Here is a 25727-nt window from a genome sequence, read left to right as displayed (position 1 = left end):
TGTTTTGTGTTCTGTTACAGTAGGGATGTAGGGATGACCAGTGTTTTGTGTTCTGTTACAGTAGGGATGTAGGGATGACCAGTGTTTTGTGTTCTGTTACAGTAGGGATGTAGGGATGACCCGTACAGTAGGGATGTAGGGATGACCAGTGTTTTGTGTTCTGTTACAGTAGGGATGTAGGGATGTAGGGATGACCAGTGTTTTGTGTTCTGTTACAGTAGGGATGTAGGGATGACCAGTGTTTTGTGTTCTGTTACAGTAGGGATGTAGGGATGTAGGGATGACCAGTGTTTTGTGTTCTGTTACAGTAGGGATGTGTTCTGTTACAGGGATGTAGGGATGACCAGGTTTTGTGTTCTGTTACAGTAGGGATGTAGGGATGACCAGGTTTTGTGTTCTGTTACAGTAGGGATGTAGGGATGTAGGGATGACCAGTGTTTTGTGTTCTGTTACAGTAGGGAGGGATGACCCAGTGTTTTGTGTTCTGTTACAGTAGGGATGTAGGGATGTAGGGATGACCCGGTTTTGTGTTCTGTTACAGTAGGGATGTAGGGATGACCAGTGTTTTGTGTTCTGTTACAGTAGGGATGGGATAGGGATGACCAGTGTTTTGTGTTCTGTTACAGTAGGGATGTAGGGATGTAGGGATGACCAGTGTTTTGTGTTCTGTTACAGTAGGGATTGACTGTTACTGTTACAGTAGGGATGTAGGATGACCAGGTGTTCTGTTACAGTAGGGATGTAGGGATGACCAGTGTTTTGTGTTCTGTTACAGTAGGGATGTAGGGATGACCAGTGTTTTGTGTTCTGTTACAGTAGGGATGTAGGGATGTAGGGATGACCAGTGTTTTGTGTTCTGTTACAGTAGGGATGTAGGGATGACCAGTGTTTTGTGTTCTGTTACAGTAGGGATGTAGGGATGACCAGGGTTTTGTGTTCTGTTACAGTAGGGATGTAGGGATGACCAGTGTTTTGTGTTCTGTTACAGTAGGGATGTAGGGGATGACCAGTGTTTTGTGTTCTGTTACAGTAGGGATGTAGGGATGACCAGTGTTTTGTGTTCTGTTACAGTAGGGATGTAGGGATGTAGGGATGACCAGTGTTTTGTGTTCTGTTACAGTAGGGATGTAGGGATGTAGGGATGACCAGTGTTTTGTGTTCTGTTACAGTAGGGATGTAGGGATGACCAGGTTTTGTGTTCTGTTACAGTAGGGATGTAGGGATGACCCGGGTTTTGTGTTCTGTTACAGTAGGGATGTAGGGATGACCAGTGTTTTGTGTTCTGTTACAGTAGGGATGTAGGGATGTAGGGATGACCAGTGTTTTGTGTTCTGTTACAGTAGGGATGTAGGGATGACCAGTGTTTTGTGTTCTGTTACAGTAGGGATGTAGGGATGTAGGGATGACCAGTGTTTTGTGTTCTGTTACAGTAGGGATGTAGGGATGATGACTGTTACAGTGTTTTGTTTTGTGTTCTGTTACAGTAGGGATGTAGGGATGTAGGGATGACCAGTGTTTTGTGTTCTGTTACAGTAGGGATGTAGGGATGACCCGTGTTTAGTGTTCTGTTACAGTAGGGATGTAGGGATGTATGACCAGTGTTTTGTGTTCTGTTACAGTAGGGATGTAGGGATGACCAGTGTTTTGTGTTCTGTTACAGTAGGGATGTAGGGATGACCAGTTTGTGTTCTGTTACAGTAGGGATGTAGGGATGACCAGGTTTTGTTCTGTTACAGTAGGGATGTAGGGATGACCAGTGTTTTGTGTTCTGTTACAGTAGGGATGTAGGGATGACCAGTGTTTTGTGTTCTGTTACAGTAGGGATGTATGACCAGGTTTTGTGTTCTGTTATAGGGATGTAGGGATGACCAGTGTTTTGTGTTCTGTTACAGTAGGGATGTAGGGATGACCCGGGTTTTGTGTTCTGTTACAGTAGGGATGTAGGGATGACCAGGTTTTGTGTTCTGTTACAGTAGGGATGTAGGGATGACCAGTGTTTTGTGTTCTGTTACAGTAGGGATGTAGGGATGACCAGTGTTTTGTGTTCTGTTACAGTAGGGATGTAGGGATGACCAGTGTTTTGTGTTCTGTTACAGTAGGGATGTAGGGATGACCAGTGTTTTGTGTTCTGTTACAGTAGGGATGTAGGGATGACCAGTGTTTTGTGTTCTGTTACAGTAGGGATGGGATGTAGGGATGACCAGTGTTTTGTGTTCTGTTACAGTAGGGATGTAGGGATGACCCGGGTTTTGTGTTCTGTTACAGTAGGGATGTAGGGATGACCAGTGTTTTGTGTTCTGTTACAGTAGGGATGTAGGGATGACCAGTGTTTTGTGTTCTGTTACAGTAGGGATGTAGGGATGACCAGTGTTTTGTGTTCTGTTACAGTAGGGATGTAGGGATGACCAGTGTTTTGTGTTCTGTTACAGTAGGGATGTAGGGATGACCAGTAGGGATGTTGACCAGTGTTTTGTGTTCTGTTACAGTAGGGATGTAGGGATGACCAGTGTTTTGTGTTCTGTTAGGGGATGATGACCAGTGTTTTGTGTTCTGTTACAGTAGGGATGTAGGGATGACCAGTGTTTTGTGTTCTGTTACAGTAGGGATGTAGGGATGACCAGTGTTTTGTGTTCTGTTACAGTAGGGATGTAGGGATGACCCGGGTTTAGTGTTCTGTTACAGTAGGGATGTAGCGATGACCAGTGTTTTGTGTTCTGTTACAGTAGGGATGTAGGGATGACCAGTGGGTTTGTGTTCTGTTACAGTAGGGATGTAGGGATGACCAGTGTTTTGTGTTCTGTTACAGTAGGGATGTAGGGATGACCAGTGTTTTGTGTTCTGTTACAGTAGGGATGTAGGGATGACCAGTGTTTTGTGTTCTGTTACAGTAGGGATGTAGGGATGTAGGGATGACCAGTGTTTTGTGTTCTGTTACAGTAGGGATGTAGGGATGACCCAGTGTTTTGTGTTCTGTTACAGTAGGGATGTAGGGATGACCCAGTGTTTTGTGTTCTGTTACAGTAGGGATGTAGGGATGACCAGTGTTTTGTGTTCTGTTACAGGGATAGGGATGACCAGTGTTTTGTGTTCTGTTACAGGGATGACCAGTGTTTTGTGTTCTGTTACAGTAGGGATGTAGGGATGTAGGGATGACCAGTGTTTTGTGTTCTGTTACAGTAGGGATGTAGGGATGACCAGGTTTTGTGTTCTGTTACAGTAGGGATGTAGGGATGACCAGTGTTTTGTGTTCTGTTACAGTAGGGATGTAGGGATGACCAGTGTTTTGTGTTCTGTTACAGTAGGGATGTAGGGATGACCAGTGTTTTGTGTTCTGTTACAGTAGGGATGTAGGGATGTAGGGATGACCAGTGTTTTGTGTTCTGTTACAGTAGGGATGTAGGGTTATGTAGGGATGACCAGTGTTTTGTGTTCTGTTACAGTAGGGATGTAGGGATGTAGGATGACCAGTGTTTTGTGTTCTGTTACAGTAGGGATGTAGGGATGACCAGTGTTTTGTGTTCTGTTACAGTAGGGATGTAGGGATGACCAGTTTTTGTGTTCTGTTACAGTAGGGATGTAGGGATGACCAGTGTTTTGTGTTCTGTTACAGTAGGGATGTAGGGATGACCAGTGTTTTGTGTTCTGTTACAGTAGGGATAGGGATGTAGGGATGACCAGTGTTTTGTGTTCTGTTACAGTAGGGATGTAGGGATGTAGGGATGACCAGTGTTTTGTGTTCTGTTACAGTAGGGATGTAGGGATGACCAGTGTTTTGTGTTCTGTTACAGTAGGGATGTAGGGATGTAGGATGACCAGTGTTTTGTGTTCTGTTACAGTAGGGATGTAGGGATGACCAGTGTTTTGTGTTCTGTTACAGTAGGGATGTAGGGATGACCAGTGTTTTGTGTTCTGTTACAGTAGGGATGTAGGGATGACCAGGTTTTGTGTTCTGTTACAGTAGGGATGTAGGGATGACCCGGGTTTAGTGTTCTGTTACAGTAGGGATGTAGGGATGACCAGTGTTTTGTGTTCTGTTACAGTAGGGATGTGTAGGGATGACCAGTGTTTTGTGTTCTGTTACAGTAGGGATGTAGGGATGACCAGTGTTTTGTGTTCTGTTACAGTAGGGATGTAGGGATGTACAGGGATGACCAGTGTTTTGTGTTCTGTTACAGTAGGGATGTAGGGATGACCAGTGTTTTGTGTTCTGGGTTTGACCCGGTTTTGTGTTCTGTTACAGTAGGGATGTAGGGATGACCCGGGTTTAGTGTTCTGTTACAGTAGGGATGTAGGGATGACCAGTGTTTTGTGTTCTGTTACAGTAGGGATGTAGGGATGACCAGTGTTTTGTGTTCTGTTACAGTAGGGATGTAGGGATGACCAGTGTTTTGTGTTCTGTTACAGTAGGGATGTAGGGATGACCAGTGTTTTGACCAGTGTTTTGTGTTCTGTTACAGTAGGGATGTAGGGATGACCAGTGTTTAGTGTTCTGTTACAGTAGGGATGTAGGGATGACCAGTGTTTTGTGTTCTGTTACAGTAGGGATGTAGGGATGACCAGTTTTTGTGTTCTGTTACAGTAGGGATGTAGGGATGACCAGTGTTTTGTGTTCTGTTACAGTAGGGATGTAGGGATGACCAGTGTTTTGTGTTCTGTTACAGTAGGGATGTAGGGATGACCAGTGTTTTGTGTTCTGTTACAGTAGGGATGTAGGGATGTAGGGATGACCAGTGTTTTGTGTTCTGTTACAGTAGGGATGTAGGGATGACCAGTGTGTTCTGTTACAGGGATGTAGGGATGACCAGTGTTTTGTGTTCTGTTACAGTAGGGATGTAGGGATGTAGGGATGACCAGTGTTTTGTGTTCTGTTACAGTAGGGATGTAGGGATGTAGGGATGACCAGTGTTTTGTGTTCTGTTACAGTAGGGATGTAGGGATGTAGGGATGACCAGTGTTTTGTGTTCTGTTACAGTAGGGATGTAGGGATGACCAGTGTTTTGTGTTCTGTTACAGTAGGGATGTAGGGATGTAGGGATGACCAGTGTTTTGTGTTCTGTTACAGTAGGGATGTAGGGATGACCCGGGTTTTGTGTTCTGTTACAGTAGGGATGTAGGGATGACCCGGGTTTAGTGTTCTGTTACAGTAGGGATGTAGGGATGACCAGTGTTTTGTGTTCTGTTACAGTAGGGATGTAGGGATGACCAGTGTTTTGTGTTCTGTTACAGTAGGGATGTAGGGATGACCAGTGTTTTGTGTTCTGTTACAGTAGGGATGTAGGGATGTAGGGATGACCAGTGTTTTGTGTTCTGTTACAGTAGGGATGTAGGGATGACCCGGGTTTTGTGTTCTGTTACAGTAGGGATGTAGGGATGACCCGGGTTTAGTGTTCTGTTACAGTAGGGATGTAGGGATGACCAGTGTTTTGTGTTCTGTTACAGTAGGGATGTAGGGATGACCAGTGTTTTGTGTTCTGTTACAGTAGGGATGTAGGGATGACCAGTGTTTTGTGTTCTGTTACAGTAGGGATGTAGGGATGACCCGGGTTTAGTGTTCTGTTACAGTAGGGATGTAGGGATGACCCGGGTTTTGTGTTCTGTTACAGTAGGGATGTAGGGATGACCCGGGTTTTGTGTTCTGTTACAGTAGGGATGTAGGGATGTAGGGATGACCAGTGTTTTGTGTTCTGTTACAGTAGGGATGTAGGGATGACCCGGGTTTAGTGTTCTGTTACAGTAGGGATGTAGGGATGACCCGGGTTTTGTGTTCTGTTACAGTAGGGATGTAGGGATGTAGGGATGACCAGTGTTTTGTGTTCTGTTACAGTAGGGATGTAGGGATGACCCGGGTTTAGTGTTCTGTTACAGTAGGGATGTAGGGATGACCCGGGTTTTGTGTTCTGTTACAGTAGGGATGTAGGGATGTAGGGATGACCAGTGTTTTGTGTTCTGTTACAGTAGGGATGTAGGGATGTAGGGATGACCAGTGTTTTGTGTTCTGTTACAGTAGGGATGTAGGGATGACCAGTGTTTTGTGTTCTGTTACAGTAGGGATGTAGGGATGACCCGGGTTTAGTGTTCTGTTGATAAGTGCATGAATTGGACCACTTTCCTGTCCTGTTCAAAATGTAATGAATACTTTGGTTGTCAGGGAAAATGTATGGACTAAAAGGTACATGATTTTCTTAAGGAATCTAGTGAAGTAAAAGTAAAAGTTGTCAAAAATATAAATAGTAAAGTACAGATACCCCAAAAAACGATTTAGGTAGTACTTGAAAGTATTTTTACTTACTTTACACCACATGCATTTATTTGTCGGATTTCGAAACTTGACACATGTAAAAGATGAAATACCTCCCAAATGAAATGTTTAACTGTTACTGAGATTTCTATCTTGTAAACGACAGGGGAACTTGTTCGAATGTCATGCTTTTTTTATTATTTAAAAGTGGAACACGAATTGTATCATTCAAGTCAGGAGTGTGTCCCGAAGTTGATGGGTTTGTTGATCCCATTGCCACTCTCTGGAAGTCACCCCCTGAGCTTCGTCAGCAACGCGTGGCAACGGGGGACCCTCCAAGGGAGTTGGTAGGGGCTAGGAGGCGGTTTGGGATTCACACTCTCTCTCTCTCTCTCTCTCTCTCTCTCTCTCTCTCTCTCTCTCTCTCTCTCTCTCTCTCTCTCTCTCTCTCTCTCTCTCTCACACACACTGTGTGAAGTGTGTACCTTTACCTACCTGTACTGTATCCTACCTTTGTATGTGTTTATACTGCAGCCTATCATCGGTATGTGTACAGTTAAAGTTAACAATGTGTAGTGGTTCCTGTCTGTGTGTTCAGTTACCTACTGTATCCTACCTGTATATGTACACTCCCTCTGGCCGTGGTTGAGTGGTTCTTATATAAAGACTTGAGTGGATTATCAGAGTCTTGGTGGGATTACTGCAGTCACGAGTCCAGCTGTAATCCACAGCATTCCGTCACCATCACCGCATCACAGATCTCAATACCGTTCCCAGTCTTAGTCTTCATCGCAGTCTCATTTATAATTCACTATCCTCTTCCTTTTCATCTCTTTTTCAGGTACTTCGCTGACTGTATATATACTACTGTTCACCCCCTCTACTCTGTCTCATTCTATATACTACTGTTCACCCCCTCTACTCTGTCTCATTCTATATACTACGGTTCACCCCCTCTACTCTGTCTCATTCTATATACTACTGTTCACCCCCTCTACTCTGTCTCATTCCATATACTACCGTTCACCCCCTCTACTCTCTGTCTCATTCTATATACTACGGTTCACCCCCTCTACTCTGTCTCATTCTATATACTACGGTTCACCCCCTCTACTCTGTCTCATTCTATATACTACGGTTCACCCCCTCTACTCGGTCTCATTCTATATACTACGGTTCACCCCCTCTACTCTGTCTCATTCTATATACTACGGTTCACCCCCTCTACTCTGTCTCATTCTATATACTACGGTTCACCCCCTCTACTCTGTCTCATTCTATATACTACGGTTCACCCCCTCTTATCTCTGTCTCATTCTATATACTACGGTTCACCTCCTCTACCCTCTGTCTCATTCTATATACTACGGTTCACCCCCTCTTCTCTGTGTCTCATTCTATATACTACGGTTCACCCCCTCTACTCTGTATCATTCTATATACTACGGTTCACCCCCTCTACTCTGTCTCATTCTATATACTACGGTTCACCCCCTCTACTCTGTCTCATTCTACATACTACGGTTCACCCCCTCTACTCTGTCTCATTCTATATACTACGGTTCACCCCCTCTTATCTCTGTCTCATTCTATATACTACGGTTCACCCCCTCTTCTCTGTGTCTCATTCTATATACTACGGTTCACCCCCTCTTCTCTGTGTCTCATTCTATATACTACGGTTCACCCCCTCTTCTCTGTGTCTCATTCTATATAATACGGTTCACCCCCTCTACTCTGTCTCATTCTATATACTACGGTTCACCCCCTCTACTCTGTCTCATTCTATATACTACGGTTCACCCCTCTACTCTGTCTCATTCTATATACTACGGTTCACCCCTCTACTCTGTCTCATTCTATATACTACAGTTCACCCTCTCTTCTCTGTCTCATTCTATATACTACGGTTCACCCTCTCTTCTCTGTCTCATTCTATATACTACGGTTCACCCCTCTTCTCTGTGTCTCATTCTATATACTACGGTTCACCCCTCTACTCTGTCTCATTCTATATACTACGGTTCACCCCCCTCTACTCTGTCTCATTCTATATACTACAGTTCACCCTCTCTTCTCTGTCTCATTCTATATACTACGGTTCACCCTCTCTTCTCTGTCTCATTCTATATACTACGGTTCACCCCCTCTACTCTGTCTCATTCTATATACTACGGTTCACCCCCTCTACTCTGTCTCATTCTATATACTACAGTTCACCCTCTCTTCTCTGTCTCATTCTATATACTACGGTTCACCCTCTCTTCTCTGTCTCATTCTATATACTACGGTTCACCCCCTCTTCTCTGTGTCTCATTCTATATACTACGGTTCACCCCCTCTTCTCTCTGTCTCATTCTATATACTACGGTTCACCCCCTCTTCTCTGTCTCATTCTATAAACAAATCAAATTGTATTTGTCACTTGCGCTGAGTACACCAGGTTTTGATCTTACCCTGAAAAGCTTACTTACAAGCCCTTAACCGACAATGCAGGTCAAAAATAAAACATAAAGTAACACAATAAAATAACGAGGATCTATACAGGGGATACCGGTACTAAGTCAATGTTCGGGGGTACAGGTCAGTCGAGGTCATTTGTACATGTAGGTTGTGTTATGCAAGTGAATGAGGACCCAAAAGCGACTTGGCGAAAACAGTCTTTAATCCAGTAAAGTCAATTTACAATCAAAAGGCATAATTCCATTCGTAATGACGAGAACAGACTGGAGACTCGATCAAGAACTGCAGGTTGCCTCGGGAAGGCACTTGAACGTAGCAGACTCAGACACCTGCTCACCACGCAGCATCTGAGGGAAACACGACACGACAGGGCGATACACAGACACAGCACGGTGAACAATAGACAAGGATCCGACAGGGCAGGAACGGAAAACAAGGAGAGAAATAGGGACTCTAATCAGGGAAAAGGATCGGGAACAGGTGTGGGAAGACTAAATGATTGATTAGGGGAATAGGAACAGCTGGGAGCAGGAACGGAACGATAGAGAGAAGAGAGAGCGAGAGAGTGAGAGAGGGAGGGGGAGAGAGAGGGATAGAAAGAGGGAAAGAACCTAATAAGACCAGCAGAGGGAAACGAATAGAAGGGGAAGCACAGGGACAAGACATGATAATCAATGACAAAACATGACAGTACCCCCCCACTCACCGAGCGCCTCCTGGCGCACTCGAGGAGGAACCCTGGCGGCAACGGAGGAAATCATCAATAAGCGAACGGTCCAGCACGTCCCGAGACGGAACCCAACTCCTCTCCTCAGGACCGTAACCCTCCCAATCCACTAAGTATTGGTGACCCCGTCCCCGAGAACGCATGTCCATGATCCTACGTACCTTGTAAATGGGTGCGCTCTCGACAAGGACGGGAGGGGGAGGGAAGACGAACGGGGGGTGCGATGAAAGGGCTTGACACAGGAGACATGGAAGACAGGATGGACGCGACGAAGATGTCGCGGAAGAAGCAGTCGCACAGCGACAGGATTGACGACCTGGGAGACACGGAACGGACCAATGAACCGCGGAGTCAACTTACGAGAAGCTGTCGTAAGAGGAAGGTTGCGAGTGGAAAGCCACACTCTCTGGCCGCAACAATACCTAGGACTCTTAATCCTGCGTTTATTGGCGGCTCTCACAGTCTGTGCCCTGTAACGGCAAAGTGCAGACCTCACCCTCCTCCAGGTGCGCTCACAACGTTGGACAAACGCTGAGCGGAGGGAACGCTGGACTCGGCAAGCTGGGATGAGAACAGAGGAGGCTGGTAACCCAGACTACTCTGAAACGGAGATAACCCGGTAGCAGACGAAGGAAGCGAGTTGTGAGCGTATTCTGCCCAGGGGAGCTGTTCTGCCCAAGACGCAGGGTTTCTGAAAGAAAGGCTGCGTAGTATGCGACCAATCGTCTGATTGGCCCTCTCTGCTTGACCGTTAGACTGGGGATGAAACCCGGAAGAGAGACTGACGGACGCACCAATCAAACGACAGAACTCCTCCAAAACTGTGACGTGAATTGCGGGCCTCTGTCTGAAACGGCGTCTAACGGGAGGCCATGAATTCTGAACACATTCTCGATGATGATTTGTGCCGTCTCCTTAGCGGAAGGAAGTTTAGCGAGGGGAATGAAATGTGCCGCCTTAGAGAACCTATCGACAACCGTAAGAATCACAGTCTTCCCGCAGACAAAGGCAGACCGGTAATGAAGTCTAGGGCGATGTGAGACCATGGTCGAGAAGGAATGGGGAGCGGTCTGAGACGACCGGCAGGAGGAGAGTTACCCGACTTAGTCTGCGCGCAGTCCGAACAAGCAGCCACGAAACGGCGCGTGTCACGCTCCTGAGTCGGCCACCAAAAGCGCTGGCGAATAGACGCAAGAGTGCCTCGAACACCGGGATGACCAGCTAACTTGGCAGAGTGAGCCCACTGAAGAACAGCCAGACGAGTGGAAACAGGAACGAAAAGGAGGTTACTAGGACAAGCGCGGCGACGCAGTGTGCGTGAGTGCTTGCTTAACCTGTCTTTCAATTCCCCAGACTGTCAACCCGACAACACGCCCATAAGGAAGAATCCCTCGGGATCAGTAGAAGCCACAGAAGAACTAAACAGACGGGATAAGGCATCAGGCTTGGTGTTTTTGCTACCCGGACGGTAAGAAATCACAAACTCAAACGAGCGAAAAACAACGCCCAACGAGCTTGACGGGCATTAAGTCGTTTGGCAGAACGGATGTACTCAAGGTTCTTATGGTCTGTCCAAACGACAAAAGGAACGGTCGCCCCCTCCAACCACTGTCGCCATTCGCCTAGGGCTAAGCGGATGGCGAGCAGTTCGCGGTTACCCACATCATAGTTGCGCTCAGATGGCGACAGGCGATGAGAAAAATAAGCGCAAGGATGAACCTTATCGTCAGACTGGAAGCGCTGGGATAGAATGGCTCCCACGCCTACCTCTGAAGCGTCAACCTCGACAATGAATTGTCTAGTGACGTCAGGAGTAACGAGGATAGGAGCGGACGTAAAACGTTCTTTTAGAAGATCAAAAGCTCCCTGGGCGGAACCGACCACTTAAAACACGTCTTGACAGAAGTAAGAGCTGTGAGAGGGGCAGCAACTTGACCGAAATTACGAATGAAACGCCGATAGAAATTAGCGAAACCTAAAAAGCGCTGCAACTCGACACGTGACCTTGGAACGGGCCAATCACTGACAGCTTGGACCTTAGCGGAATCCATCTGAATGCCTTCAGCGGAAATAACGGAACCGAGAAAAGTAACGGAGGAGACATGAAAAGAGCACTTCTCAGCCTTCACGTAGAGACAATTCTCTAAAAGGCGCTGTAGAACACGTCGAACGTGCTGAACATGAATCTCGAGTGACGGTGAAAAAATCAGGATATCGTCAAGATAGACAAAAACAAAGATGTTCAGCATGTCTCTCAGAACATCATTAACTAATGCCTGAAAAACAGCTGGCGCATTGGCGAGACCAAACGGCAGAACCCGGTACTCAAAATGCCCTAACGGAGTGTTAAACGCCGTTTTCCACTCGTCCCCCTCTCTGATGCGCACGAGATGGTAAGCGTTACGAAGGTCCAACTTAGTAAAGCACCTGGCTCCCTGCAGAATCTCGAAGGCTGATGACATAAGGGGAAGCGGATAACGATTCTTAACCGTTATGTCATTCAGCCCTCGATAATCCACGCAGGGGCGCAGAGTACCGTCCTTCTTCTTAACAAAAAGAACCCCGCCCCGGCCGGAGAGGAAGAAGGCACTATGGTACCGGCGTCAAGAGACACAGATAAATAATCCTCGAGAGCCTTACGTTCGGGAGCCGACAGAGAGTATAGTCTACCCCGAGGAGGAGTGGTCCCCGGAAGGAGATCAATACTACAATCATACGACCGGTGAGGAGGAAGGGAGTTGGCTCGGGACCGACTGAAGACCGTGCGCAGATCATGATATTCCTCCGGCACTCCTGTCAAATCGCCAGGTTCCTCCTGAGAAGTGGGGACAGAAGAAATGGGAGGGATGGCAGACATTAAACACTTCACATGACAAGAAACGTTCCAGGATAGGATAGAATTACTAGACCAATTAATAGAAGGATTATGACATACTAGCCAGGGATGACCCAAAACAACAGGTGTAAAAGGTGAACGAAAAATCAAAAAAGAAATAGTCTCACTGTGGTTACCAGATACTGTGAGAGTTAAAGGTAGTGTCTCAAATCTGATACTGGGAAGATGACTACCATCTAAGGCAAACATGGGCGTAGGCTTGTCTAACTGTCTGAAAGGAATGTCATGTTTCCGAGCCCATGCTTCGTCCATGAAACAACCCTCAGCCCCAGAGTCAATCAAGGCACTGCATGTAGCACCCGAACCGGTCCAGCGTAGATGGACCGACATAGTAGTACAGGATCTAGATGAAGAGACCTGAGTAGTAGCGCTCACCAGTAGCCCTCCGCTTACTGATGAGCTCTGGGCTTTTACTGGACATGAACTGACAAAATGTCCATCAAATCCGCAATAGAGGCACAGGCGGTTGGTGATCCTCCGTTCCCTCTCCTTGGTCGAGATGCGAATACCTCCCAGCTGCATGGGCTCAGTCTCTGAGCCAGAGGAGGGAGATGGTTGCGATGCGGAGCAGGGAAACACCGTTGACGCGAGCTCTCTTCCACGAGCTTGGTGACGAAGATCTACCCGTCGTTCTATGCGGATGGCGAGAGCAATCAAAGAGTCCACACTGGAAGGAACCTCCCGAGAGAGAATCTCATCTTTGACCACTGCGTGGAGTCCCTCCAGAAAACGAGCGAGCAGCGCCGGCTCGTTCCAGTCACTAGAGGCAGCAAGAGTGCGAAACTCTATAGAGTAATCCGTTATGGATCGATCACCTTGGCATAGGGAAGCCAGGGCCCTAGAAGCCTCCCTACCAAAAACTGAACGGTCAAAAACCCGAATCATCTCCTCTTTAAAGTTCTGGTAATTGTTAGAACAATCAGCCCTTGCCTCCCAGATAGCTGTGCCCCACTCGAGCCCGGCCAGTAAGGAGTGAAATGACGTAAGCAACCCGAGCTCTCTCGCTAGAGTATGTGTTGGGTTGGAGAGAGAACACAATATCACACTGGGTGAGAAAGGAGCGGCACTCAGTGGGCTGCCCGGAGTAGCAAGGTGGGTTATTAACCCTAGGTTCTGGAGGCTCGGCAGGCCAGGAAGTAACAGGTGGCACGAGACGAAGACTCTGGAACTGTCCAGAGAGGTCGGAAACCTGAGCGGCCAGGTTCTCCACGGCATGGCGAGCAGCAGACAATTCCTGCTCGTGTCTGCCGAGCATGGCTCCTTGGATCTCGACGGCAGTGTTACGAGCGTCTGTAGTCGCTGGGTCCATTCCTTGGTCGGATCCTTCTGTTATGCAAGTGAATGAGGACCCAAAAGCGACTTGGCGAAAACAGAGTCTTTAATCCAGTAAAGTCAATTTACAATCAAAAGGCATAATTCCACTCGTAATGACGAGAACAGACTGGAGACTCGATCAAGAACTGCAGGTTGCCTCGGGAAGGCACTTGAACGTAGCAGACTCAGACACCTGCTCACCACGCAGCATCTGAGGGAAACACGACACGACAGGGCGATACACAGACACAGCACGGTGAACAATAGACAAGGATCCGACAGGGCAGGAACGGAAAACAAGGAGAGAAATAGGGACTCTAATCAGGGAAAAGGATCGGGAACAGGTGTGGGAAGACTAAATGATTGATTAGGGGAATAGGAACAGCTGGGAGCAGGAACGGAACGATAGAGAGAAGAGAGAGCGAGCGAGTGAGAGAGGGAGGGGGAGAGAGAGGGATAGAAAGAGGGAAAGAACCTAATAAGACCAGCAGAGGGAAACGAATAGAAGGGGAAGCACAGGGACAAGACATGATAATCAATGACAAAACATGACAGGTTGGGGTAATGTGACTATTCTGCCCTTGAGTTGCGTTCCCATGCAAAACTAAACAGATAGCTAACAACTAAGTCTTCAATAAAACTCCCAAGGCGTGACTTTTCTTGAATGAATATATTGAAACGTTTATGTTGTGAAACTGCAAAATACAGAAAAGAATATACTTTAGTGTTCAATTCACACCGACATACTGTAGCTGTACATTAAACATTTGAAGTTGCATAATACAAAGCACGTGCTAAGGTACCATGCATCTGGCATGATGCCAAACCATATAGCTAATTGTTAACCATATGGTAATTGCTCCTTTCATTACTCTAATAATGTATAACCATCTATGTAGAATAACAAAGCATATTACACTACAAACAGTAACAAAACTACAGCATTGTATATTTTACAATTCGTTTGCATGACGCATGAGCAAAGTAATACAGCTAACGACATACACAAAAGGCATTGCAATTTGTGAGTAAATGCAACCAACATTGATATGTAAGAAACTCTATCAATAACAAGATTATCATCATTAGCTAAATGCTTGAATCGAACTTACAAACAAATATTTTTCCAAGGCTGAAGCGTGACAAGAAATAACTACATTGAAAGACCTGCACCGTAGCGTTGCTTGTAGCTGCTCTATGCGTGCAAAACAAATTCTGAACTTCCTGTTTGCGTCGTCTCTCTAAGTACCAGAAAGCGCCACTAGGGGGCAAATAACACCATTGAACACAATGAAAATCCAATTTAACCATTGTAATAAAATAATCTGTTATCTTCTAACAGGATGGCAGCACAGTGACTATGCATAGATAATAAACAGCCAGTATCAGCAGTGTAAAAACAAATGGTTGTCAATGTAAATAGTCCTGGTGGCCATTTGATGAATTGTTCAGCAGTCTTATGGCTTGGGGGTCGAAGCTGTTGAGAAGCTTTTTGGTCCCAGACTTGGCGCTCCGGTACCGCTGCCGTGCGGTAGAAGAGAGAACAGTCTATGACTTGGGTGACTGGAGTCTCCTCCCTCTTTCTCCTTGTCCTTCTTTAGCAGCATGATTCATCAAATGTTGCCTCGGTGACACATCAGTATTCCTCTGTAGTTGTTTCCATGTGATACAGCACCATGTACACTGCAGTGTTGTGATCCATAGCAGCATGGCAGTGGACTATAGCATGACAATGGAATGGCCCCAGGCCCCATGCCCCAGGCCCCATGCCCCAGGCCCCAAGCCCCAGGCCCCAGGCCCCATGCCCCATGCCCCATGCCCCATGCCCCATGCCCCATGCCCCATGCCCCATGCCCCAGGCCCCATGCCCCATGTACCAGGCCCCAGGCTAGTATATGGGATATGTAATTCCCTCGCTGTCTCATAAGTACACGTGTGTGGTTTGGTTTCCCTATCCTTGTGGGGACCAGAAGTCCTCATAAAGATAGTAATACAAGGAATATTGGAGACATTCCGCCAGTCCCCTTAGGCTTTTTTAGGCTTAAGGGTTAGAATTAGTGTTAAAGTTAGGGTTCAGGGTTAGAATTAGTGTTAAAGTTAGGGTTCAGGGTTAGAATTAGTGTTAAAGTTAGGGTTCAGGGTTAGAATTAGTGTTAAAGTTAGGCTTAAGGGTTAGAATTAGTGTTAAATTTAGGGTTCAGGGTTAGAATTAGTGTTAAAGTTAGGGTTCAGGGTTAGAATTAGTGTTAAACTTAGGGTTCAGGGTTAGAATTCGTGTTAAAGTTAGGGTTCAGGGTTAGAATTAGTGTTAAAGTTAGGGTTCAGGGTTACAATTAGTGTTAAAGTTAGGGTTCAGGGTTAGAATTAGTGTTAAAGTTAGGGTTCAGGGTTAGAATTAGTGTTAAAGTTAGGGTTCAGGGTTAGAATTAGTGTTAAAGTTAGGCTTAAGGGTTAGAATTAGTGTTAAAGTTAGGGTTCAGGGTTAGAATTAGTGTTAAAGTTAGGGTTCAGGGTTAGAATTAGTGTTAAAGTTAGGGTTCAGGGTTAGAATTAGTGTTAAAGTTAGGGTTCAGGGTTAGAATTAGTGTTAAAGTTAGGCTTAAGGGTTAGAATTAGTGTTAAATTTAGGGTTCAGGGTTAGAATTAGTGTTAAAGTTAGGGTTCAGGGTTAGAATTAGTGTTAAACTTAGGGTTCAGGGTTAGAATTCGTGTTAAAGTTAGGGTTCAGGGTTAGAATTAGTGTTAAAGTTAGGGTTCAGGGTTAGAATTAGTGTTAAAGTTAGGGTTCAGGGTTAGAATTAGTGTTAAAGTTAGGGTTCAGGGTTAGAATTAGTGTTAAAGTTAGGGTTCAGGGTTAGAATTAGTGTTAAAGTTAGGCTTCAGGGTTAGAATTAGTGTTAAAGTTAGGGTTCAGGGTTAGAATTAGTGTTAAAGTTAGGGTTCAAGGTTAGAATTAGTGTTAAAGTTAGGGTTCAGGGTTAGAATTAGTGTTAAAGTTAGGGTTCAGGGTTAGAATTAGTGTTAAAGTTAGGGTTCAGGGTTAGAATTAGTGTTAAAGTTAGGGTTCAGGGTTAGAATTAGTGTTAAAGTTAGGGTTCAGGGTTAGAATTAGTGTTAAAGTTAGGGTTCAGGGTTAGAATTAGTGTTAAACCGTAAAGTGTTGTGTTAAACCGTAGAATTAGTGTTGACCGTAAAGATATACAGTAAACTATCACAATGGAAGTGGTTCTCTTATTCCACCCCTCTGTTTCTTTTTATTCCAGGTTCCATGATGGAGACATTTTCATTTGTAATTCCGGAGACATTTCTTCCCATTCTTTCCAAGAAGTGACGCAACATCAACACTCCCAGTAAACTGGACACGGGAATATTTGTTGTGTTACAAAAACTACGCCAGAGCACCCAGACAGACCAAGTCTCAACGAACAGGTTACTGATTACATGATTTTATTATGGGTTTTCATTGAGCTATTACAAATGAAGATGAAAACCATGGAGGGTCAGAGACGGTGAGTCCATCCTGCTCTTTTGCTCTTTACCGTCTTACATTCTCAGAATGTCCACAAGACAAGACCTACCTGCTTACATCATCAGAGCATCTGATTTCACAAGGGAGATCTGAAGTCATGGTTGTATCTCTGTTTATGCTGATTGTTGGTTGGTCTGTATTGTCATGTTATTACCAGGTTGGCAAGGACACAGGAGAGGCGTCATGGGAGGAACAAAACGGGATAAGAAATGTGACGACTGACTGAGCAAAAGAAGAAAACGTCAGAGAAAGAAGGAAAGAGAGAAGGATTGTGTGTTCTCTACTTTCTCAGAAGTGCTGCCCCTAAATTCCTGTTACTATGCCTGAGAGAGGGAGGGCAGCAGACCAGTCAAAATGAACCCCTACGTCACCTCTCATTTTAGGAGGGATCTCTTTCCCCACTTCCACTTGTTGTAGAGGCTTCTCTTCTCTTCTCCCTTCTCTTACTGTTTGTGTGACATGACAACACCTGTCTCTGTGTAAACCTAGGACAGTAGATAACACCTGTCTCTGTGTAAACCTGGGACAGTAGGTAACACCTGTCTCTGTGTAAACCTGGGACAGTAGGTAACACCTGTCTCTGTGTAAACCTAGGACAGTAGGTAACATCTGTCTCTGTGTAAACCTAGGACAGCAGGTACACCTGTCTCTGTGTAAACCTAGGACAGTAGGTAACACCTGTCTCTGTGTAAACCTAGGACAGTAGGTAACACCTGTCTCTGTGTAAACCTAGGACAGTAGGTAACATCTGTCTCTGTGTAAACCTAGGACAGCAGGTACACCTGTCTCTATGTAAACCTAGGACAGCAGGTACACCTGTCTCTGTGTAAACCTAGGACAGCAGGTACACCTGTCTCTGTGTAAACCTAGGACAGCAGGTACACCTGTCTCTGTGTAAACCTAGGACAATAGGTAACATCTGTCTCTGTGTAAACCTAGGACAGCAGGTAACATCTGTCTCTGTGTAAACCTAGGACAGTAGGTAACATCTGTCTCTGTGTAAACCAAGGACAGTAGGTAACACCTGTCTCTGTGTAAACCTAGGACAGCAGGTACACCTGTCTCTGTGTAAACCTAGGACAGCAGGTAACATCTGTCTCTGTGTAAACCAAGGACAGTAGGTAACATCTGTCTCTGTGTAAACCTAGGACAGTAGGTAACACCTGTCTCTGTGTAAACCTAGGACAATAGGTAACATCTGTCTCTGTGTAAACCTAGGACAGCAGGTAACATCTGTCTCTGTGTAAACCTAGGACAGTAGGTAACATCTGTCTCTGTGTAAACCAAGGACAGTAGGTAACATCTGTCTCTGTGTAAACCTAGGACAGCAGGTACACCTGTCTCTGTGTAAACCTAGGACAGCAGGTAACATCTGTCTCTGTGTAAACCAAGGACAGTAGGTAACATCTGTCTCTGTGTAAACCAAGGACAGTAGGTAACATCTGTCTCTGTGTAAACCAAGGACAGTAGGTAACATCTGTCTCTGTGTAAACCTAGGACAGTAGGTAACATCTGTCTCTGTGTAAACCAAGGACAGTAGGTAACATCTGTCTCTGTGTAAACCAAGGACAGTAGGTAACATCTGTCTCTGTGTAAACCAAGGACAGTAGGTAACATCTGTCTCTGTGTAAACCTAGGACAGCAGGTAACGACTGTTGCCTTGGTATTCTCCTGTGTTGTGCCTTTGTTGCTCCTAGTCAGGGTGTTACACTGTAAACTGTCCTAGGTGATCTGGTCAAGGTGTTACACTGTAAACTGTTCTCAGGGAGCTGGTGAAGGGTTGAACTGTTCCTCAGGAACCTAGTAACATGTTTAGCTTGTTCACTGGGGGTCAAAGACTTGCCAGCGTTCGAAACCCACAGTCCACTGGAAATGTGTACGGAAGGTAAAGTCTAATATCGCAACCAAACATTTTTTATGTCATTTGGAATTGCCCTGATTCAAACCTTTTGAGTTTTCTTTGTTTTTTATCCCTAAGGGATTTGGCATGCAACAAACAAAAACAATCTCCCTTCCCAGAATATTACCTTTTTGCCTCAGTGGGTTGTTGTTTTTACCCAGTTTTCCTTGCACATTATTGCCACATTTTTCCAAAGGAATTAGACTGGAAGCTTTTCTGAAATGGATGAACATGTGTGTTCTCTGTCAAGCAGGGGTGTTGAGTGTGACACTTGAACCGAGAGGAGAGAACTAAAACCAACCCGTTTGGAAAAAAACAAGGACACGGCACCTCCCGTCCCAGGATTGGACAGGATTTGACCTCTGAAATAACATTTGAGCTCTGAGTTTTCGTAGAGGTCATCCACAGGTGTATGCCCTGTGTGCCTGTTACCCCTCCCCTCTTTCCCCACAACCGGCCAATAGGATTCTGCTCCTCCTACACATTCACTTTGACTATATAATAGGTGTTGTATAGAATTAATCCTGGTATCATATGTATAGGATGGTACACAAAAATAGGTACACAGAAAGTACACACAATTGTACATGCCTTGGCATTCAAGTCGAGTAACTTCATTCTCTCTCCTTTTATTTATTGTCTTTCTCCCTCTCTTTCCCTCACTCCCTCTGTTGTAGAGAATTCTCCCATGCAGTTGTATTGGAGAGTAAGTCTCCTTATTGTTGTATACATTTTTACAACACTGAGTTAATACGATGTAGCTGATCTGGTCAGTAGTCAGTCTGTGCAGTGTGTTCTGTACTGAATTGACAATGCCTTTAGGTGAAACACAGAGCCTCTCAGGAATAGGATATCCAGCAGTCACCTGAGAGAGCCGCAAACATATTTCAAATGTCTCTAAAAGTCTGCTTTTGTTGTGCCAAGAACTCACCACTGACATTTGAGGACTTTTGTGGCTTGGAAAAGATACCTGGATTTGAGGGGAAACTGCGGTCACAGTCTCCCACTTGTGAGAGACACTGAGTGAGTATTATTTACACAGTGCATGGCTACTGTAGCTCATAAATGTGTTCCAAGGCCCTGTAGCAAAGGAAACATAAATATAAAAGGGTGGAGGAACATATTCTGACTGATAGGAAGTGAATGGATTGGAATTGTGTACCATTATCTGAATCAATAGTCTAAGGAGTTCCTCCTCTGTTTCAATCTGCCTTGTGTATTTTCCATGACCAAACCACTGGGAAGTGAAGATCATGGAACGTAAGAAACAGCATGCTATTCTTTTCTCTGCTGGTTGCATGTTAGATACGTGTTAGAAACGTAGACACCGTTTGACTGTACTGTACTGTGGATCTACCCCTGGACTCTGTATTGTCGTATTGCACTTTAGTGAATGTGGGGAGTATATATCCTCCTTACTACTACCCCATTGTATCCCCAGCTCTCATCCTTTCAAGCTTCTCAGTTCCTGTAGCCTGCTCAATTTCCCTCGTGCTGTTTCAAACTGTCAGCAAAACTCCTGCTTCCTCGTAAGATGGCCACAGACTATGGGTCCCTCCTGTTGATACCCTGGACACGTGCGTAACCTCCCTCTTCAGCCCAAAGGAGTGTAAGTACTACAGGGACTATACAGTATTACTGCGAGACTGTCTATCTGCTGCTGTGGAATACGTTTCTGACCAGAGGAGTACATACAGCAACAACAAGAGAATGGAAGGAAGACTGTGAATCAGGACACTGTAGAGCTGTGAGTAACCCTGACTGTTAATAAAAAGTTAGTGGAACAATGATCCGGGAAGTGAGGGAAGTCATCTACTGCTGGATACAGTTTTTCCTCGTGGATTTACCTTTACCACATCAGATGGATTACTTTTCACCATAGAAACAGTGGAACTGGAAAGAAGTACAGAACACCAGGTTCTTATCAATACCTAGGTGGTCATAAACTCACAAAGCACATAGGATTTGAGACTACAGCTTCATCAGCGTAAGACATTGTATTTAGCGCCATGGGAGCGGCGCGTGTTAAGCGACGTTTCAGTGCGGTGGTTGACGGGCTGGTAGAAGAGGAGGAAGTCATTAAGCTGGCTCTGAGTGTTGCTGACACGGCCAGGGTGGGGGGGAGCACGGGAGGCTCAGTTAGCCCCACCGGTCTCTCTCCCACACACAACCGAAATGGCAAAGCACTCCCCCTGCAGGGCAACGGCAGCAATGCACGGAGGCCCAGTGGAGCCCTGGAGGCAGGAGGAGGGGAAGGATCGATGAAAGGAGGAGGTTGCTCAGGACTGAGGGGCGGGAGGGGCGGAAGTCTGGGGAGAAGGGGAGAAGGCTGTTCGTCCTCGGACCGAGATTCAACACTGTCATCCCCTTCCTCCTCAAGCCGCCGGCCCCCCCGGCGCTCTAGACGCCGGCCCCGCCACCGCTTTGTGGGCAAGGACGGGCGCTGCAACGTCATCTTCGTCAACATGAGCGAGAGGGGCCAGCGTTACCTCAGCGACCTCTTCACCACCTGCGTGGACATCCGCTGGCGTTGGATGCTAGTCATCTTCTGCCTCTCCTTCCTCCTCTCCTGGCTGCTCTTTGGCTTCGCCTTCTGGCTCATTGCCGCCGCGCACGGAGACTTCGCAATCCGCCTCAACCCCAGCTCGGGTGCCTCTTCCGGGGGAGGAGATGAGTCCGGAGCAGGGGCGGTGGTGGAAGTGGAGGAAACGTGTTTCGTTCAGGTCAACAGCTTTATGGCGGCCTTCCTGTTCTCCCTGGAGACACAGACATCTATTGGTTACGGCTTCCGCAGCGTGACCGAGGCCTGCCCCCTGGCGGTGATGGCGGTCGTCTTGCAGTGCATTGTGGGCTGCATCATTGACGCCTTCATCATTGGAGCGGTCATGGCGAAGATCGCTAAGCCCAAGAAGCGTAACGAGACGCTGTTGTTCTCTGACACGGCAGTGGTGGCGCTGAGAGATGGGAAACTCTGCATGATGTGGAGGGTGGGGAACCTACGCAAGAGCCACCTGGTAGAGGCACACGTACGTGCACAGCTAATGAAGGTAAGAAAGGAGATGAAGAAGAAGATTGGTTGAGGGATGAAAGAAGGGAGCAAAGAGACTGAAGGGTCTGTAAAGAGTAGAAGAGGCAGGACACATCAGTAACTGTAAAGAGACTTAAGGGGCTGTAAACAGTAGAAGAGGCAGGACACATCAGTAACTGTAAAGAGACTGAAGGGGCTGTAAACAGTAGAAGAGGCAGGACACATCAGTAACTGTAAAGATACTGAAGGGTCTGTAAACAGTAGAAGAGGCAGGACACATCAGTAACTGTAAAGAGACTGAAGGGGCTGTAAACAGTAGAAGAGGCAGGACACATCAATAACTGTAAAGAGACTGAAGGGGCTGTAAACAGTAGAAGAGGCAGGACACATCAGTAACTGTAAAGAGACTGAAGGGGCTGTAAACAGTAGAAGAGGCAGGACATATCAGTAGCTGTAAAGAGACTGAAGGGGCTGTAAACAGTAGAAGAGGCAGGACACATCAGTAACTGTAAAAATATTGAAGGGGCTGTAAACAGTAGAAGAGGCAGGACACATCAGTAGCTGTAAAGAGACTGAGGGGGCTGTAAACAGTAGAAGAGGCAGGACACATCAGTAACTGGAGAGAGACTGAAGGGGTTGTAAACAGTAGAAGAGGCAGGGCACATCAGTAACTGTAAAGATACTGAAGGGGCTGTAAACAGTAGAAGAGGCAGGACACATCAGTAACTGTAAAGAGACTGAAGGGGCTGTAAACAGTAGAAGAGGCAGGACACATCAGTAACTGTAAAGATACTGAAGGGTCTGTAAACAGTAGAAGAGGCAGGACACATCAGTAACTGTAAAGAGACTGAAGGGGCTGTAAACAGTAGAAGAGGACAGGACACATCAATAACTGTAAAGAGACAATGAAGGGGGCTAGGAAAACTCCCTAAACAAAACCTAGGAAGAAACCTAGAAGAGGCAGGGGGTGGCCACCTCTTCTGGCTGTGCCGGGTACATCAGTAACTGTAAAGATATTGAGAGGAAACTTCAGCAGCACAGTCAGATGGACTGGGGAAGCAGTAGAAGAGGCAGGACACATCAGTCCTCTTCTGGCTGTGCCAGCTGTAAAGAGAGCTGAAGGGGAACTGTAAACAGTAGAATAGGCAGGACACATCAGTAACTGTAAAGATATCATGAAGGGGCTGTAAACAGTAGAAGAGGCAGGACACATCAGTAACTGTAAAGATACTACTGAGCAGGGGCTGAGACAGGAGGGGTAAACAGTAGAAGAGGCAGGAAGGATATAACACATCCAGAGACTGGAGAGACTGAAGGGGCCACAACAGTGAATCAAACCCAGGTGACGCATCCCCCAGAAGAGGCAGGACAGCATCAGAACTGAAAAACAGTAGAAGAGATGAAGGGATGGAAACAGGATGAGGAGGACAACAGTGAGAGGGAGACAGGTCAGTAGCTGTAAAGAGACTGAAGGGGCTGTAAACAGTAGAAGAGGCAGGACACATCAGTAACTGGAGAGAGACTGAAGGGCTGAAACAGTAGAAGAGGCAGGACACATCAGTAACTGTAAAGAGACTGAAGGGGCTGTAAACAGTAGAAGAGGCAGGACACATCAGTAACTGAAAGAGACTGAAGGGGCTGTAAACAGTAGAAGAGGCAGGACACATCAGTAACTGTAAAGAGACTGAAGGGGCTGTAAACAGTAGAATAGGCAGGATGGATGGAAAGAGATGGGGAGAAACAGTAGAAGAGGCAGGATGTAACTGTAAAGTGATGGGGGCTGAAACAGTAGAAGAGGGGAGAGGGAGAGAGAGAGAGAAGAGGAAAGTGATGGGGAGAACTGAGATACTGAGAGAGAGAGAGATGGATGGAAAGTGATGGGGAGAAGTAGAGAGGGAGAGCGAGAGGGAGAGAGAGATGGGATGGAAAGTGATGGGGAGAAGTAGAGAGGGAGAGCGAGAGAGAGAGAGATGGAGAGAGAGAGAGAGAGAGAGAGAGAGAGAGAGAGAGAGAGAGAGAGAGAGAGAGAGAGAGAGAGAGAGAGAGAGAGAGAGAGAGAGAGAAGGAGAAAGAGAGAGAGAGATGGAAAGTGATGGGGAGAAGTAGAGAGGGAGATGGAAAGTGATGGGGAGAAGTAGAGAGGGAGAGAGAGAGATGGAAAGTGATGGGGAGAAGGGGAGAGAGATGGATGGAAAGTGATGGGGAGAAGTAGAGAGGGAGAGCGAGAGGGAGAGAGAGAGAGGAGAGAGAGAGAGAGAGAGAGAGAGAGAGAGAGAGAGAGAGAGAGAGAGAGAGAGAGAGAGAGAGAGAGAGAGAGAGAGAGAGAGAGAGAGAGAGAGAGAGGGGAGGAGATGGAAAGTGATGGGGAGAAGTAGAGAGGGAGAGAGTGATATCGGTGAGGCCATCTGGACTGTACTCTGATGTCTGTGGTTAATGAGAGCTTGTTTTATTCTCCCTCAGGGGTTTAGAAGATTTACCAAGGGATTCATTTCCCCAGGATTCTTTAACTCAAAACCTCTGTGTGTGTGTGTGTGTGTGTGTGTGTGTGTGTGTGTGTGTGTGTGTGTGTGTGTGTGTGTGTGTGTGTGTGTGTGTGTGTGTGTGTGTGTGTGTGTGTGTGTGTGTGTGTGTGTGTGTGTGTGTGTGTGTGTGTGTGTGTGTGTGTGTGTGTGTGTGTGTGTGTGTGTGTGTGTGTGTGTGTCTGTGTGTGTGTGTGTGTGTGTATGGTTCTGTCTGTGTACTGTATATAGATAATACTCTTTTCTGGCCATCTGTTTGCGATTTTGGTGAAAGTTTGCGAGGTGGTGTGTGTTCTGACATATTGTCTGCCGGTCTGTATCTATTGTGTTTCATGTGGCCCTTACCTACCACTGATTTCATTGTCCTGTGGGTTGTAAAGCTCTAGAGCAGGGAGGTGAAGAGAGGGACATTTAGATCTTCTTAAAACCTTGATCATGTCAAAGTTCAGACGTGGCAGCTTTGATAAGTTTTGGGGGATAATGGCAGAATTGTGTTTCTCAGTGCTGAGGCTGGGGATTGGCTCCTGAAAAAGGTTGTGTAGTAAGCCTAGGCCTGTGGAGTTTGGCTGCAGACTGGTGCAGCCAAGAAATATAGGCAGGCGAGAGCTTTCTGTGGAACATAACACTTAAGACTTTGGACTGAACAATACAATATTTTCCTGTAAACAATGTAAAAACGAAACACTTAATCACTAACCTCATACCCTCTTTCCTTCCCTTTCTCTACCCCTGTTCTTTCCCCCTCCCCCAGCCGAGGGTGACCCCAGAGGGAGAGTTTCTCCCGCTGGACAACGAGGACATCAACGTGGGATTCGACACGGGAACCGACCGCATCTTCCTGGTTTCCCCGGTAACCATCGTCCACGAGATCGACAATGAGTCGCCGTTTTTCGAGATGGACCGTCGGACTCTGGAGGGCGACACTGAGTTGGAGGTGGTGGTCATTCTGGAGGGTATGGTGGAGGCCACAGCCATGACCACACAGTGTCGCAGCTCCTACCTCGCCTCCGAGATCCTCTGGGGCCACCGCTTCGAACCTGTGCTCTTCGAGAGGAAGAACTGTTACCAGGTAAGAGGGGGAGAGGTCCTATAGAAACAGAAGAGGAAAGAGTT

At 46.4% G+C, this 25727-nt stretch overlaps 1 protein-coding gene across 3 annotated transcripts in view; it reads left to right on the top strand.

The window, feature by feature from the left end:
* The window catches only part of kcnj14 (potassium inwardly rectifying channel subfamily J member 14), a 57396-nt gene that overhangs the window by 29940 nt on the left and 1729 nt on the right, over window positions 1-25727 (top strand). Inside the window, exons 2-4 of one of the 3 annotated variants that reach the window (XM_046303175.1) lie at window positions 16902-17147; window positions 17325-22114; window positions 25366-25683. In XM_046303175.1, the coding sequence (XP_046159131.1) occupies window positions 21077-22114; window positions 25366-25683 (1356 nt within the window). In that variant the 5' untranslated portion in view covers window positions 16902-17147; window positions 17325-21076. Of the gene's footprint in view, window positions 1-16901; window positions 22115-25365; window positions 25684-25727 lie in introns of all 3 variants that reach the window. The other 2 variants (XM_046303176.1, XM_046303174.1) reach the window with 2 other exon arrangements.

The sequence above is a fragment of the Oncorhynchus gorbuscha genome, linkage group LG15 (assembly GCF_021184085.1).
Source record: "Oncorhynchus gorbuscha isolate QuinsamMale2020 ecotype Even-year linkage group LG15, OgorEven_v1.0, whole genome shotgun sequence".
In the NCBI taxonomy this organism is placed as follows: Eukaryota; Metazoa; Chordata; class Actinopteri; order Salmoniformes; family Salmonidae; genus Oncorhynchus; species Oncorhynchus gorbuscha.
This window is presented reverse-complemented; position numbering and strand designations above follow the sequence as displayed.